We start from the raw sequence: 17,796 nt of genomic DNA, 5'->3' as shown, positions 1-17,796 counted from the left end.
CTGTCCATGACTTTTACTAAAAATACCCGTGACAAAGTATTGCTCTTCAAACTCTTGACAGCACCTAATGTGTTCTCCAAAGTCCTTGTGGTAGTGGCTGCCTATCTACACAAAGAAGGCGTTATCATCTTTCCATATTTAGATGACTGCTCTTCACAATGTCTGAATGACAATGGACCTTTTCTTGAGCCTCAGCCTTCACATAAACCTGGAGAAATCTACACTAACATTGGTGCAACACCTGTAGTCTAGCGAGGCACAATTGGATGCCATACAAGCCAGAGCCTTCCTCCCAGCTCACAGATTTTTAGTTATAGTTGATCTTGTATTCACGGTGAGAACCTGTCCCCAGATCTCAGCCAGGGCATGTCTCCAACTACTTGGCCACATGGGAGCAGCCGTCTTCATGGTAAAGTACGCATGTGTTATATCTCCAGGTGTAGCTACATAGTCTATGTACCTCACAGACACATCCTTCACAAACTCCTATCCATACCTATGAAGGTCAAGGACCGACTAGTCTGGTGGACACAGATCAAAAACGTCTGTGTTGGGGTACCTTTCCTTCAATCAGCGCCGTCCATGATTCTAACAACCGACTCCTTAATTGATTGGGGAGTACACCTTCACACTCACACAGTGCAGGACAGATAGTCCTTAACCAAATCCACCCTACACATCAACGTCCTCGAGTTATGAACAGTCTGCAGTGCCTGTTGATGTTTTCTCCCACTAATAGTGTGATGTGCTATCAGAGTCATGACTGACCATATGGCCTGCATGTTCTACATCAACAGGTAAGGTTGAGGGAGATCCCTCTCTACGCTTAGAGGCATTGAAATTATGGAACTGGTGTATCCAACACTGCATCACTATCATAGCTGTATGCCTCCATGGACACAAGAACACCATTGCAGACTCACTGAGCAGGAGATTCTCCCACAGTCACACATGGGAACTAGATACATGAGTCCTTCAGCACATCCTCAACCGCTGGGGATTACCCTCCATAGGCCTCTTGGCCACACCAGCGAACTCCCACTGCCTCAGTTTTGCTCAAGATGGGGTCGAGGATGCGAATCCCTGGAAGATGCATTCCTTATCACATGGGATACACTGGTACTCTGTGCCTTCCCTTCCTTCTCCCTTCTGTTCAGAGTACTCCACAAGAACCAAGGGGACAGAGCCAGAATCGTGCGTATAGCTCTGACATGGCCACCCCAGATCTGATATACTTACCTCATTTGCATGACAGTATGCCCTCCAACCACTCTGTGTCCAACTCAGTGACTTCTTTCACAGGATGAGGGTTGCATCCTCCATCCCAATCCACAGCTACTCCCACTGAACGCACGGCTCCTCCGTTGTTCCGGGATTCAGAAATAACCTCTTTGGAAGCAGTTAAACATGTACTTTCGAACAGCAGGCGCAATATGACTAGACGCACTTACCTCCACAAATGGACTAGAATTCAATCCTGGTGCACCTCCCATTAGGTTGAGGCACTGAGCGCTCCATTACCACTTATCCTGGACTATGTTTTGTACCTTTAAAAGATTGGGGTTATCCACAAGCTCCATAGGTGTGCATTTTGCAGCCTTCCCAACCTTTCACTGCGAGATAGACAGCCACTCCATCTTCACCCACCCGCTCATTAAACGATTCCTGAAGGGACTCCAAAATCTTTCCCCTCACATATGGTCTCCAACCCAGGCTTGGGACTCTGGTCACTAGACCTCCATTGAAACCAATGACAACTTGCTTCTATGTTCATTTATCATACAAGAACAGTATTTTTTGTTATCACCTCTGCCTGGTGGATTGGTGAAATTTTTCATAAAGACAAAGTTACGCTACACCCACATCCAAATTTTTTTATCTGAGGTACCATCTAAACCAACCTATCCACCTTCCCTGCTTCTTTCCAATGCCACCCAGCAACCAACAGGAGGCAACATTGTATACCCTGGACATCAGATGAGCAATAGCTTTCTACCTGGTCAGAACTAAACCTTTCAGGAAATCACCCTGTTTATTCCTCCCAATGGCCAAAAGATAGAAAGGCGCAGTCATTTCTAAGCAATGCCTTTCCAAGTGGATCTCACAGTGTATACATCTTTCTTACTAATTACACAATCAATAACCTCCCCATGAAACTAGAGCACATTCCACTCACTCATTCTCCACCTCAATCGCCTTTCTTAACAAAGTAGCCACATGCACATCAGCGGACACTTTTAGCCGTCACTACACTATTACTCAGGACGCCGCATCAGATACTCTTCTAGGACATGCTGGCCTATCATCCACAGTAAATGCCACTCCAAAGCTCCAGCTTTCCAGCTGGGGGTACTGCTTTATAATCACCTACAGTGGAGCACCCATAGGGACATCATTTGAAGAGAAGGTTACTCACCTCTGTGCAGTATCTGAGGTTCTTTGAGATGTGTGCCTATGCGTGCTCCACTCCCCATCCTTCTCCCCTTTGTTTCAGAGCTGAAAGATAAGCTCTGCAACAGAGAAAGAACTCGGGGGTGATCAGGCCGCACAGTGCTATATATATGTCCCACTCCCAGTATGCATGTGCAGTCCAACAGGTACTGCTGATGAAGATCTCTAATCCCAGGTACAGGGGGTGCTGCCACACCTACAGGGGAGCACCCATAGATAAAAGGACAGACTTGCACTCCATGAGGGAGGTGATCTTGCTCACTTCCCTGAGGCTTATCCTCTGGAAGTAGAACCAGTGTGGTTGCGTGCAGGAGGCAGCATTTGTGAGTCCATGCTGGCGATGGCCCCACTAAGGAGATCAGTGGCACAGACATGGGTCAGTGGTGGGTGGGGGAGGGAGGAATAGGTTAGTGGTCTTCCAAATTCTGCCCACAAATGAAGCCTTATACACTTGAGATGTCCACAACACTCCATTCTCAAAGATCTCTGCAATATGAGCCTTGCCTGTATGCTTTGAATCAGCATCCAATAACTGATGAAGCTACAACTCTGAAATCTAATGATGAAAATTTAAACTCTTAATATGAATAAAGACATTTCACACTCATGTCAGAACTGGTTTAGGCCATCATCAGACATCATTGCCTTGGTTTATATTTGGTTAACATTCACGTTTTCTTTGCATTTGTCAGTGCTGGATCTTAACTTCTTTTAAATGAAAGCTTAAATTCCAAGAACATGGTAGCAGCCTCCAGGAAAAAGTGCTGGTGTGCCAAACCACCATAAACAAGTCCAGTCTGACCCTCGCTGCACTGCATTGTGCAGTGGATATTTGTGGGAGGAACAAGACTCTACCTGCCAATCTTGCCTCTTATAGTGGGTGCATCAGCAATTCTAGGCCTGAAGGAGTAGAAACCATGGACCAGATGTGGATGCAGAGATTATAAATTGGGGGAAGAGGGGTGGCACACTTGATTTCAGCCCAGTCATAAGATATTTTAAACTTAAATGGGGGGAAATAGTTGTCAATTGTCTAACAATAGAAATAAGAAAAAATGAATCACTGGTGAATTGATAATATAGAAACCATGCCACTTAACCAGTATTTGAGTTTAAAAATTATTTTAAAACTGATTTATTTGGGTCTTTTCATTAAACAGGAATCTTTCAGATATTGACCAAGATGGAAAACTTACAGCAGAAGAGTTTATTCTGGCTATGCACTTAATTGATGTGGCCATGGCTGGCCAACCATTGCCACCTGTACTGCCTCCAGAATATATTCCACCTTCATTTAGGTAAAATGGTTATAAATGGTGCAATTTCATTCCTAAACTACTTAATCTTGGCTTTGTTTGAGGAAACCTGTTTTGATCTTTCTGTTCAGTTGTGTGGAAGTCGAGGATAAGAGGCTGGAAAAAGCTGCTACTTATCCCATTATCTCTGCATTGCACAGGCAGCATGCAATACTCTCTCACTGGGGAAATGTCTGCTGTAGCTTTTATTATTGGTTACTGGGAAATGAAAACGCTCCATCACAAGAAGTTACTTTAAGAGTACAGTTCTTGTCAATAAGTGAATTTTAGGAAAATAAACTGAGAACTAAAGCAATTTGAACTAAAATCTATTGTAATTCAGCTACCCAATATTACCCTCCCTTTTACTGCACACAAGGAGATATGTGAGAATTCAAAACTTGCCCTGAACTTCTACTATAGTAAATTCTGGTTTGTGGTCCAGTATTATTTATGGATTCCAAACACTGAGTTACTCTACTTCTTTTTCCATTTTCCTTTTCCAAGGCAAAATTGCAGTGAGACGGCACCTTTACATATGTTCACTGTCTCAGGAACTTGAAATTTAATCTTACAGATAGCGATTCATAACTTATTGCACACAGTGTTTTTTAATTAAACTTTGAGCTTCTGTATCTCCTTGCTTCTTGAGCTCTTGCCTAGACCATAGTTGTCAAACATTTTGGCCATAATTGGTTTACACAATTTATAACTATTTTTAATTGGCAGAAGAGTACGCTCTGGCAGTGGCATCTCTGTGATAAGCTCAGTATCTGTAGACCAAAGGTTGCCAGAAGAACCAGTGTTGGAAGAAGAACAGCAACAACTGGAAAAGAAATTGCCAGGTAAATGAGTTTGCAGTGTTGTTGTAGCTGTGTTGGTCCCAGGATATCAGAGACAAGGTGGGTGAGGTAATATCTTTAATTGGACCAACTTAGTTGGTCAGAGACAAATTTTTGAGCTACACAGAGTTCTTCACATGAGTGAGTGTAAGTTTAGATATGCTCTGTCCTGTTAAAGCAGAAAGCACTATCAGCTGCTCACATATATTAATAACATTAAGATTTTTTTTGTTAAGGTTACATTGTGATGCGAGAAGCATGGCTGAGATGTTGCTGTGTCCAACTGATTCCCAGTTTCTGAAATGGCTTCTGTGGGCCATTGTCAGCAGACATGGGAACAGTTTTCACACTGCTTTATCTTGCAGACCTGCCCAGACTGGGGCTACTGTAATAGTGGTATAATGTTACTTTTGACCCCCCCCCCCCCCGACTTGCACCGAGTGTATTTTGGCCTGTGTGGAGGATCAGGGCCATAGTGTGTATATACAAGTCTATTTTATTGTAATCTGTGTACTTTATGCTTTTATACATTTTTTAATCAGTTCTGTTTAAGAAGGTATCAAGTTTTCTGAACATTAACTAAATGGCTTCTGATATTAAAACATCTAAAACGTTATTGAGGAATTCTTGGCTTATGATGGGGTTGATACTTAGTTGTTGGTGTGAAGCAATAGTAACAACCAGCAGCCAGCGGGGCTTATCCTGCATGATGAGTTTTTAGAGCATATTTCTAGTTGAAATGTTTACTGCATTCTTTCGGAGAACTAGAGAAACAAAACTTGTTTCCACCCATCCAAAGTGTACTCCGTTTTCTTCACTATGAACTGCACATCTGCCTGAATGCCCCTCTGACAAAGGAGGACTGCACTCAACTAAATTACCTCAATGAATCTACTCTATACCACTCAGTGGCAGCAAGATGGTGGCCCTGGTAGAATGATGTGGGGTATTGCCACCCCCTCAACAGGTTTCCTGTGCTGTGCCTCTAGGTAGTGCCAATCCTGGAGTGAGAGCTCTAACTTGAATCCTCAAACTGATGTCTTGTGTGGGATGTGTTATCACTATATCACTGGCCTAACCCTGAGGCAACTAGTGACTGAACCAAACCCAAAGCTTGGTGTCGTATTTTCACTCATGTCTTAGTGTTGTTTTATCAGAAAAATATCTTGAAATCATGCAGTATGTAGCTCACAGAAAAAATACCTTTGTAACTGCAGTTAAATTGCTCTTAAGCTGTTATACTGCATCTCAAACTTAACTTACCTCTTTCTGTCTGCTCTATTATAAATGAAGTGCTGTAAATAAAATGATAATCAGTGAATATATTAAGTGATAAAATGTGAGGCTCAAGGTGAGCACAGTAGTTTAAGAATTGTGCTCTTCACTGCCTGGATTCAACTGGACAGTTTTTCAGAAGTTTTCCTAAATAAATTAATGAATCATAGCCTGCACTTTCTTGGCTTTGTAATAAGTTAGCTTCCACCTCAGTGGTGCTACATGGCAGTGGTTTCTAATCTCCTTGGAAAGTCATAGCTTTTACTAAACTAAAACTTGGACTTTTGGTTCTCAGTGAACAACACACACTTGATAGTATACAATTCACATATGTTGAGGGGCTCCAAATCCTAGAGTATGCAAGATGGGGGGGAATGGACTGCCTAAACGCCAGTATACACATCTGGATAGAAGCTGGGCTTGTGGCACAGAGGAGCCCAAAGGGTAGGCCTGGAATTCATTCTTCAAGTAAGGATGAGGGCTTTGGTGGAGATGGCAATATAAGTGCCAGTGACAACATCAAGAAGTATTCATTACAGTTCTGCTTATCTGTAGTTGAGAATGAGGTTGGAATACTGTTGGACACTTGTTGCATGTAGCAAACTGTTCTTGGCTCACCAGTCTGTTTTCATAGTCCTTTTGTTTGGTTGCTTGGTTTTTTTTAGACAAAGCAAAGCTTAATTTCACCATTCACATTTTCTTGTGTTGAAGTTACGTTTGAAGATAAAAAACGTGAGAACTTTGAACGTGGCAATCTGGAGCTCGAAAAGCGGAGGCAGGCCCTTCTGGAGCAGCAACGCAAAGAGCAAGAGCGTCTAGCACAACTGGAACGGGCGGAGCAGGAAAGGAAAGAACGTGAACGACAGGAGCAAGAACGTAAAAGACAACTGGAGCTGGAAAAGCAATTAGAAAAACAACGTGAATTGGAACGTCAGAGAGAAGAAGAAAGGCGGAAAGAAATAGAAAGGCGTGAGGTAAATGGATACAGAGGTAGTAGTGTTTCTGAAAATTGTCTTTTGATCTGAACAAAACCAAAAAAAGTATGTTGGCAAGTATTTTACCATACTTTTCTTTATTATAAAAGTCTTTACTTGTTTATAATTCCTTAGAAACTAATCGGTTTGTTAGTGAAATATTTTTCTTGCTACAATTAAGGAACAGACTTCAGTTTCAAGTTTCCTGGAAGTAGATAGAGACAACATTAGCTAAATCTGGGATGTTTTCTTGTGAAATGTCTCCCATCATACTGAATGGGTCAGACAGTTAGGTGTAGCATAAAGTGTTCTTGACCTCCAACCTCAAAACTTTCTGCAATGTGAAGTGATCCTGCTTTCAGTGAAGGAGCAAAGACTTCTGCCTGGGGTTGGAAATTCTTCATGCTTCTGATGCAGTCAGTACATGAGGTGAAGAGAAAATTCAATGCCAAGCTTAGGAAGAGCTGCTGTGTTTTGAAATCACCAGACTTTAACCGTTTTTAAAATTTAATGGAGCAGCACTTGACCTTCTACTCCCATATATGTTTGAGAAATTGTGTGTGATTATTCAGAGTTTATTGAAATGTCAAATTAAATGTGGGTTAATTTATTAAAATGGAAGGAATATTTGTATTTCAAAAGTAGCACCTTTGCTCATTGTGGCCTCAGTTGACCAAGAGTGTTAAGCACATGCCTAACTTTAAGCAGTGGGATGATTCTCTTGTTGTTAAAGCTAGGCATATACTTAAGTACTTTTTGAACAGGGGCATATATTAATGCTTCCAGTGTACACTATACTAGAACTATTCTAATGAGGGAGTAGGGTAGATTCACAGACTGGGCATTTCAATAGTAATTGTTTTTTTACATACTATAGGCTGCAAAAAGGGAACTTGAAAGGCAAAGACAACTTGAGTGGGAGCGTAATCGTCGGCAAGAACTACTAAATCAAAGAAACAAAGAACAAGAGGACATAGTTGTGCTAAAGGCAAAGAAAAAGACTTTAGAATTTGAGTTGGAAGCTCTAGTAAGTGAAGATCTTTTTAAAATGTTGTAGGTTTAAGTATTATATATGACCAACCATTTCCAAAAAACTTGTATTTAAGAGAAAAACTGGAGTGGTGATTACATTGTAAATGAAGTACAAGATCACAGTAACAAACACTACAGAATCTTGATTAGTTTCCATAATTACATCTTGGTTTTTATTCTACAACTAATCGACTACTTTTAGTTTTAGAAAGCATATAAAATCCAGATTTGCATGATGAATTATTGTAGTAACCAAAATGTATCTCTTCTTGCTGAAGAATGATAAAAAACATCAGCTGGAGGGAAAGCTTCAGGATATCAGGTGTCGATTGTCTATCCAAAGACATGAAATTGAGAGCACAAACAAATCTAGAGAACTGAGAATTGCAGAAATTACACACTTGCAACAGCAGTTACAGGTGAGCACGCTGGTGATTCTTATGTTTAGCCTTTAGGCTTGTTTTATATCCTCACCCATCTGGATCAGTGTCCTGACCAAACTTCCCCGCCAAACATTGCATGCTACTTTGTCATTCCTGAATAGTTCCTCTAATTCATTTTTATAGTGTCTTTCATGCTAAAAGATCAAGTCACTCTTAAAACTATGCATAGGAATTGCTTACCACACTGGAAGTTAGCAGCAATTGATTGAACATGCACAGCAATATCTCAAAAAGAAAAGGAGTACTTGTGGCACCTTAGAGACTAACCAATTTATTTGAGCATAAGCTTTCGTGAGCTACAGCTCTCTTCATCAGATGATATCTGATGAAGTGAGCTGTAGCTCACGAAAGCTTATGCTCAAATAAATTGGTTAGTCTCTAAGGTGCCACAAGTACTCCTTTTCTTTTTGCGAATACAGACTAACGCGGCTGTTACTCTGAAACCTAGCAATATCTCACACTCTTCAGATTGGAAGAAGTGATTAAATTGTCTATCTGAAAATGTACGGGGAATTGAGGGAGGTGGATTTTTTTATTAAAATATACATTTATCTATAGGAGCCCATCCCATACATTCAAATATAAGTACTACCCATAAGAAGTAGCTACCAAACTCCTCCAACCCTCAATCGAGCACCCTCCCAAGTTGGAATTCATCAGCACATTGTGGCGAACAACAGTCTTGTGAAAAGCCTGTATAGCAAACAAAGGCATAACAAGATCAGGAGGCTGGAAGATGGAAAACTTAAGATGGAAGTAAGAGTGAAAGTTTTAATGATAAGGGTAGTTAATAATTGCAATAAATTACCAAGGATTTGGTAAATTCTCCATCACTTAGAATCTTTGAATAAAGATTGGATATTTTCTGAAGATAGCTCCAGTTTCAAGTACATGTTACTGATAGCCCCAATTCAACTAAACATTGAGTGAAATCCCAATGCCTGTGATATGCAGGAGGTTAGACTTTTTTATTCCTTCTATGAAGTTGTGAAAAATGCCATTGGACTGTAGATAACAGAGGTGTTTAATACCTATTTGACTTCAGTCTTCACTTAAAAGGTTAACAGTGCCCAGATGCTCAACACAACTAATATCAACAGCAAAGGGGAAGGAGTGCAAGCCAAAACAGGGAAAGAACAGGCTAAAGAATATTTAGATAAGTTGCATGTAACTTAAGTCAGCAGGGCCTGTTGAAATTGATCCTAGGGTACTTAAGGAACTAGTTGAAGCAATCTTGGAACCATTAGCAATGATCTTTGAGAACTCTTGGGAGGATGGTTGAGGTCCCAAAAGACCAGAGAAAGGCAGGTGCTATGTTTGCCTATCTTTAAAGGACCCAGGGAATTATAGATCAGACAGCCTAACTTTGGTGCCTGGAAAGATACTGGAACAAATTTGTTAAACAATCCATTTATAAGCACCTGCAGGATAATAGGATTATCAAAAATAGTCCCTATGGATTTGTTAAGAACAAATCATGCCAAAACAACCTAATTTCCTTCTTTGATAGGGTTACTGGCCTATTGGATGGGGGGGAAGCAGTAGATGAGATGTATCTTTATTTTAGTAAGGTTTTGACACAGTCCCACATGATATTCTCATAAGCAAAGCAGGGAGATGTGGTCTAGATGAAATTACTATAAGGTGCATTCACAACTGGTTGAAAGCCCATACTTAGAATTAATGCCCTAAATCTGCAGCAAGGAAGATTTAGGTTAGATATTAGGAAAAACATTCTAACTGTGAGGGTAGTTAAACTCTGGAAGAGGGTTCCAAGGGAGGTTGTGGAATTCCCATCATTGGAGAGTTTTAAAACAAGTTGGACAAATCTTTGTCAGGGATGGCCCAAGGTTTATTTGGTTCTGCTGCCACAGAGATGATTTCTCAAGGTCCCTTCCAGCTCTACATTTTTATGATTCTATGACCACAAGTGTTTGGGACCGTAGTAAGTTAAATGGTGGATGGGTTTGGATATTTATATACGTGGGGAAAGTCCTTTTTTTTTAATAGAACTTGTAGGATGAGCTCCCACAACATAGAATGGATACTTACAGATATTTTATTTACGAATATTTGCTAAAGCCAGAAGGAACCACTATGATCACCTGATCCAAACTCCTGTGTAACACAGGCCATAGAACTTCTCTGAAATAAATTCAAATGTATGGACTCTCATTCCCTAAATTTTACATCTCAGTCAAGAGAAGTAAAAAATCTTTTCCTGTGAACATCCAGTATTCAGATTTATTTTAATGAGCTTTTGGTATTTTACTAACATATCCTTGCTGTAGATGGAAAGAGAGTAAAGGGGGCACTGACCTATGATTTTTGATACTCAAATGTAGTATATTATTCTGTTTCTTTAACAGTTAACATTGTCATGTTTAAATAAATGAGAAAATAATTTAGATTCCTGCAGAGGATCTCTGGTGAAATTCTGCCCTCAGCATGTACGTACACTTCCTGACTTTTGCTGGAAGCTGTGCATGTATATCTGAGGGCAGAATTTGTCTCTTCACTACTTTTTAGTTCAGGTGACTTCTTATTTTACACATGCAGACAGCAGTGATGTTTTGTTAGAAAGATTTTATATTCCTGGTGTGAAACCAAGCTATTTTCCTGTATTTTAAAGTTAGAAAATAGTGTTGTTTTAATACTGAAATTACCAGGTAAAATATACAGTAGGGAGTTTTTTTGGTGGGGTTTTTTTTTTTTTAGTCTAGTCCTGGCAATTTAGTTTTTCTTTTCTTGTCTGTTTTTTCTCCTTCACCATCCCAAATTTCAGACAAGCAAGGAGTGATTTGATATATATGTTAAATGTTGTGGTATTCATTGTACTTTTAGTTAGAAACTATAGTTAAATTGTAAGCTCTTTAGGGCAAAGATGACCATTCTGTGTTTTGTTCAGCACCTAGCACAATAGGGTCCTGGTCCGTGATTGGGATTTTTGGTGCTTCTGCAGAACTACTACTATTAATTCTTAATTTCAAAGAAGATGAATTGAAATTTCAATTGTGAAGATGTAAGGTTAAAGCTGTCTTAAAACTCAAACCTACAGTTACTTTTTTCAAGCCATATACAGCATAGTCTGTTCACTCGAATGAAGTCAACACTTGGAAGTTAAATCTCTCAATTTTATGCTGACATTGTATCATTTTAGTTTATGGCTTTCAATTTTATATTAAGTTTAAATTTTAAACGTCTTAAATTTCCTTTGGAGTATTATGTGGTACACTGTTAGACCCTTCATAATAGTAGCCTTTTTTTGATTGTAGTAATCATTGTAATAAAATAAGCTTCAGTTTAGGATGTCTGAGACACTTACAGTGCTAAACTTAATTTGACGCAAGCAATGACAAAAAGTCCTTCAAAACTTTTTGGCAAACTCAAGCATCAGTAAGTCTACAGCATCTTAAAATCTGTTGCTGTTTACATACTGCAGTAATGGCTCAAATTAACAAGTAGCAGCTAACTGAAGGAGAAACTGGCTGCAAGTGAGGAAATTCATACAGTATAATCCTTTTATGTAACATAAGGACTACTTAAAAAAGACGTGCATAGAGCCTAAATTTCATGTAAAAGTAATGACCACTTGTATTTCCCTTTATCCCTAAACACTTAAGCTGTTACTAGAAATTGTTTAAAAGAATGTACCACAAATCAAAGGGGTGTACAAATTTAGATAAGTTGTGTGGTGAAACTGTTGTGAACCCCCCCCGCCCCTCCCCCCCATTAAGCAACCCAAATCCTTGCAAAGCTTTTTAAACATATGCTGCCCTGGTGTCCTGGAGAATGTGAGGCCACTGGGCAATCAAGTTGCTAAAGGAGCACTCAAGGAAGACAAGGCCACTGTGGAAAAGCTAAATTTGCGTCAGTCTTTACTGCAGAGGATGTGAGGGAGATTCCCACATCTGAGCCATTCCTTTTAGGTGACAAATCTGAGGAACTGTCCCAGACTGAAGTGTCAATAGAGGTGGTTTTGGAACAAATTCATAAATTAAACCGTAGTTCCCCTGGACCTGATGGTATTCACCCGAGAGTTCTGAAAAAACTCAAATACAAACTCCTAACTGTGGTATGTAACATATTGCTTAAATCAACCTCTGTACCAGATGACTGGAGTACAGCTAATATAACACTGATTTTTTTTTTTAAAAAGGCTCCAGAGGTGATCCTGTCAATTACAGGCCAGTAAGCCTAACTTCAGTACTAGGGAAATTGGTTGAAACTACGGTAAAGAACAGAAGTGTCAGACATATAAATGAACACCGTATGATGGGGAAGAGTCAGCATGGCTTTTGTAAAGAGAAATCATAACTCGTCCATCTATTAGAATTCTTTGAGGGAGTCAACAAGCATGTGGACAAGGGTGATCCAGTGAACTTAGTGTACTTGGACTTTCAGAAATCCTTTGACAACATGCCACACCAAAGACTGTTAAGTAAAGTAAGGAGGCATGGGATAAGAAGGAATGTCCTTTCATGGGTCAGTAACTGGGAAAAAGATAGGAAACAAAGAATAGGAATAAATGGTTAGTTTTCATAGTGGAGAGAGGTAAATAGCAGAGTCCCCCAAGCATCTGTACTGGGACCGGTGCTGATTAACCTATCCATAAATGATCTTGAAAAGGGGTAAACAATGAGATGGCAAAGTTTGCATTCGATACAAGCTTATTCAAGGTAGCAAAGTCTAAAGTAGACTGCGAAGAGTGACAAAGGGATCTCACAACCCTGGGAGTCTGGGCAACAAAATGGGAGATGAAATTCAGTGTTGATTAAATGCTAAGTAATGCATATTGGGAAACATAATCCCAACTATATATACAAAATGATAGGGTCTATTAGTTTTATCACTTAAGAAAGACCTTGGAGTCATTGTGGATAGTTCTCTGAAAGCATTTGCTCAGTATGCAGCAGCAGCAGTCAAAAAAGCTAACCATATTAGGAACTGTTAGAAAAGGGATAGAATCTAGATAATAAGACAGAAAATATCATAATGCCATGATATAAATCCACAATATGCCCACATCTTGAATACTGCTTACAGTTCTGGTTGCCTCATCTCAAAAAGTACAGAAAAGAGCAACAAAAATGGTTAGGGGTATGGAACAGCTTCCATATGAGGAGAGGTTAAAAAGATTGGGACTGTTCAGCTTAGAAAAGATGACTGAGGGGGGGATATGATAGAGATCTATAAAATCATGAGTGGTGTGGGGAAACTAAGTAAGGAAGTGTTGTTTTACCCCTTCACATAACACAGATACCAAGGTTGTCCATTGATAGGCTGCAGGTTTAAAACAAACATGAGGAAGTACTACTTCACACAATACACAGTCAGCCTGTGGAACTCCATTACCAGGAGTAGATGTTGTGAAAGCCAAAAGTTTAACTGGGTTCAAAAAAGAATTGAATAAGTTCATCAAGATAATCTATTAATGGATATTTGCCAAGATGATCAGGGATGCAGCCTTATGCTCTGGGTGTCCTTAAACCTCTGAATACCAGGAGATGAGGCTGGGTGACGGGATAGATCACTTGATAATTGCCCTAGTCTGTGCGTTCTCTCTGAAGCACCTTTCAGTGGCCACTGTCAGAAGACAGGATCCTGGGTTAGATGGACCATTGGTCTGACCCAGTATGGCCATTCTGATGTTCTTATGACAAATGCTATTTTAGGTAATTGCATTTTTCCTACAGACTAAACTGAGTTCATGTTCTCTTGCCATATACTGTTTCTATGAACTGTAAACAATTCTTTCCTTCCACATTGGAATTGGCTATATTTTTATGGTAGGTAAAATGGCTTGTTTATGTAGCTTGTAAAGAACTTTTGCATCCTTTAGAATGAAAGGTGCTGCGTAAATTTTAGATATTAATATGGCTCTGGGTAAGGCTGCGAGTTTGTCACAGAGGAACGAAGTCCCGGATTCCATGACTTTCCAGGATCTCTGTTACTTCTGCAGTGGCCTTTGCAGCTGGCCTGTGGGCTGCCTGAGCAGCTCAAGCAGCACCTGGGCTAGCTGCACCAGCAGTTGCTGGAACAGTCTCAGGCTACCACCACACCCCCACCCCCGCAGCAGGAGTTTGGGTATAGAGGGGGCTCAGGGCTGGGGCAGGGGGTTGGGGCATGGGAGGGAGTGAGGGCTGCAGGCAGCATTCACCTCAGGGAGCGGTGACATGTTCCTCCATCAGCTCCTAGGCGGAGGTACAGCCAGGTGGCGCCACACGCTGCCTCCGCCCACATGCGCCGGCCCTGCAGCTCCCATTGGTCGCGGTTCCCAGCCAATGGGAGCTTCCAGCCCCACCAACCCCTTCCCCCCGAGCACCTGTGGCACTCCCGGGCCACCCCTCACCTCCACCCTACCCCAGAACACCCAAGATTAGTCAGGGGTATATAGTACAGGTCATGGACTGTGAATTTTTGTTTACTGCCTGTGACCTGTCCATGACTTTTACTAAAAATACCCATGACTAAAACGTAGCCTTAGCTATGAGTAGTTGCATTTTCATGAGTTCATTAACTGCTGCATTGTTTGTCTGAACTGCACATAACACATGTATCTATTAGGAATTGATATGTGAGAGTCTTCTGGTTTGTTTGATACTGTTTTTATAGGTTCTTATGATCCCCATCCGCGTAACACTTGAGCACCTCTTAGCTTTCTAAAAACAGAAATACCAGTAAGAATTGTTTTTGTACTGTTCTCTCGCTCTTCCCCCTCCCCCATCTAGCTCTTAAGGTGTTTTGTTTGATTAGTTGTTTGGAGGGTGGGTAACCTGTGTGGGTGTTTCTTTGTGTAGAAACAAAGGAAAAGCTGACTCAACCAAATGAGTGGAGAATGATTAAATAACTGAAGTCACTCTCTTAAAAGATAAGAATGATCACAGACCTAAGTCCAGCTCTTGTGAAGGTTTTTTCTTCTGTATCAATGGACTTCCTCCTTTAGTTTACAGCTTTCTGCTTTCAGAGCAAAGCAAATTTAACACATTGAAGATTGAGCCCTAGTCATCAGGATTCTCTCCTCCCTAAATCCCCTTGAAATGGGGTTTATTTTCACCAAAGTCAAAACTGATATTTCCGTAACATTTTGGTTCTTCTCTACAAAGTGAGAAATATATAAAACAGAGTAAAGAGAACATTTATAAAGTGGAGATAGAAAATAGAGTAGTAATGGAAGAGTTGAAAGCTTGAAATGTGGCAACACACTGTAAGTGGATTGAATGTTAGAAAACTCTGTAGAATGGAGAAACAACTGAGCTACTACAATATTTTATCACTTAATTCATGAGTCATTCACATAGGCGCTGACTCTGTGGGTGCTCTGGGGCTGGAGCACTCACAGGCAGCCAAGTTCCTCCTCAACCCGAGTGTGCCGTGCCCATGCTCCTCCACCTACCTCCCAGCACTTCCCGCTGCCAAACAGCTGTTTGACGAGGCTTAGGACTTTCCAGGGGGAGGCACGCTCAGGGGAGGAGGCGAAGAAGAGGTGGGGCAGGGACGGGGACTTGGGGGAAGGGGGTGGAATGGGGAGGGGAAGGGGGCAGGGACTTTAGGGAAGGGGTGGAATGGGGGCAGGGTGAGGGCAGTGCAGGGGCGAGGCCAGGGGCGGGGGTGGGGTTGAGCACCCACTGGGAACAGTGGAAGTCGGCCCCTATGACGTTACTGATTTTATCACATGCATACAAGGCTTGAATGCATGCAGATGTCCTTAAAATGTTACCTTTTATACTAACTTTATGAAATCAGTTTCACTGTATCACTGTAGGAGATCCGAAGGGGAGCAATTTACCTGCTTTTTAAAAAATAATTGTTTGCCTAACTGTATTAGTTCTGAGTGGGGGAGAAATTCCTCCCTCCCTGTAAATGTACCCTATGCAGCATACAACTGCTTTTTGCTTATCTCAATCATTAGTTTGCCCTCTGTTTAATTCCATTAAAATTTCCAAAACAAAATCAACTGTGTTGAAAATTACCTACTTTCTAACCTTCATTCAAACCACTCGTGGTTTTAGGTTTGGGTAAATGGTTACAATCTGAATTGAATCCTGAGCATCCAGCAATGCAATTAATACAGAGCATTAACTGTTTATAAATGCTCTATTCACAATGATTGGAACTGAATTACCATCATACCCTTAAAAAAAAAAAGGAGTGCTTGTGGCACCTTAGAGACTAACAAATTTATTTGAGCATAAGCTTTCGTGAGCTAGAGCTCACTTCATTGGATGCATTCAGTGGAAATGAATGCATCCGATGAAGTGAGCTGTAGCTCACGAAAGCTTATGCTCAAATAAATTTGTTAGTCTCTAAGGTGCCACAAGTACTCCTTTTCTTTTTGTGAATACAGACTAACACGGCTGCTACTCTGAAACCCATCATACCCTTATTTGTTTGATTATTTTCTTTTTAGCTTAAAGGTACCCAAATCATGGCCCTTCAGTATCAGCTTCTCCCAGTACATGATCCAACATTAATGTCATATTCCTCAAGTGTTGCTGCTTGAATGATTTATCACTGTATGATCACAAACCTGTAAATAATGGTGACTAATCAATAGGAAAAAGCAAAATTGCCTTGGGAGAACCTAGAAAGTAATCAGAAATTGCAAGGACATTGAGTCAATTCCTCAAAAATATTCATAAATATACATGACCACCTCATTTATAGAGGAGAAAACAAAAAGCATCTGATTGGTCTTTTTTTAAAGGAGGTTCCCAGACTCTTAATTCAAAAACTTACAAAAATCAATAGTAATAATTATCTTCATAAGATGGGGTGTCTCTCCCTTTAATTTCAGTTGGAAATCAAATGGTGCCTAATGTTTGAGTGAGATACATCTGGCTGACATTTATGATACCACACTCTTAATATACAGTGGTCTATAAACACATTTGGAAAGTCTTTGCTAAATGATCCTTTCTCCAAGTTTCTTGGGAGTGAAAAGCTGAATTAATTAAAATAGTGACTACTCTTCCAACTACTGCAAGTATTAAAAGTAGGGCTGTTGATTTAATCACAGTTAACTCATGCGATTAACTAAAAAAAAATTAATCGCGATTAATCACAGTTTTAATCACACTGCTAAACAATAGAGTACCAACTGAAATGTATTAAATATTTTTGAATGTTTTTCTACATTTTCAAATATATTAATTTCAATTATAGCACAGAATACCAAGTGTACAGTGTTCACTTTATATTATTAATTTTTATTCCAAATATTTGCACTGTAAAAATGATAAAAGAAATAGTATTTTTCACTTCAGCTCGTACAGGTAATGTAGTGCAATCTCTTTATCGTGAAAGTGCAATTTACAAATGTAGATTTTTTTGTGTATGTGTTACATATCTGTACTCAACAACAGAAACAACAACAACAACAATGTAAAACTTTAGAACCTTTAAGTCCACTCAGTCCTACTTGTTCAGCCAATCGCTAAAACAAACTAGTTTGTTTACATTTATGGAGATAATGTTGCCTGCT

At 40.2% G+C, this 17,796-nt stretch overlaps 1 protein-coding gene across 5 annotated transcripts in view; it reads left to right on the top strand.

Annotated features, from left to right (window-relative positions):
* The window catches only part of ITSN1 (intersectin 1), a 224,493-nt gene that overhangs the window by 86,191 nt on the left and 120,506 nt on the right, over positions 1–17,796 (top strand). For all 5 annotated transcript variants that reach the window (XM_084626735.1, XM_084626738.1, XM_084626736.1 and 2 more), the window contains 5 exons: positions 3,612–3,749; positions 4,476–4,591; positions 6,575–6,837; positions 7,715–7,864; positions 8,148–8,288. In XM_084626735.1, coding sequence (XP_084482861.1) covers positions 3,612–3,749; positions 4,476–4,591; positions 6,575–6,837; positions 7,715–7,864; positions 8,148–8,288 — 808 coding nt within the window. The remainder of the gene's footprint in view (positions 1–3,611; positions 3,750–4,475; positions 4,592–6,574; positions 6,838–7,714; positions 7,865–8,147; positions 8,289–17,796) is intronic.

The sequence above is a fragment of the Lepidochelys olivacea genome, assembly GCF_965140295.1.
Source record: "Lepidochelys olivacea isolate rLepOli2 genome assembly, chromosome: 1".
NCBI lineage: Eukaryota > Metazoa > Chordata > Testudines > Cheloniidae > Lepidochelys > Lepidochelys olivacea.
This window is presented reverse-complemented; position numbering and strand designations above follow the sequence as displayed.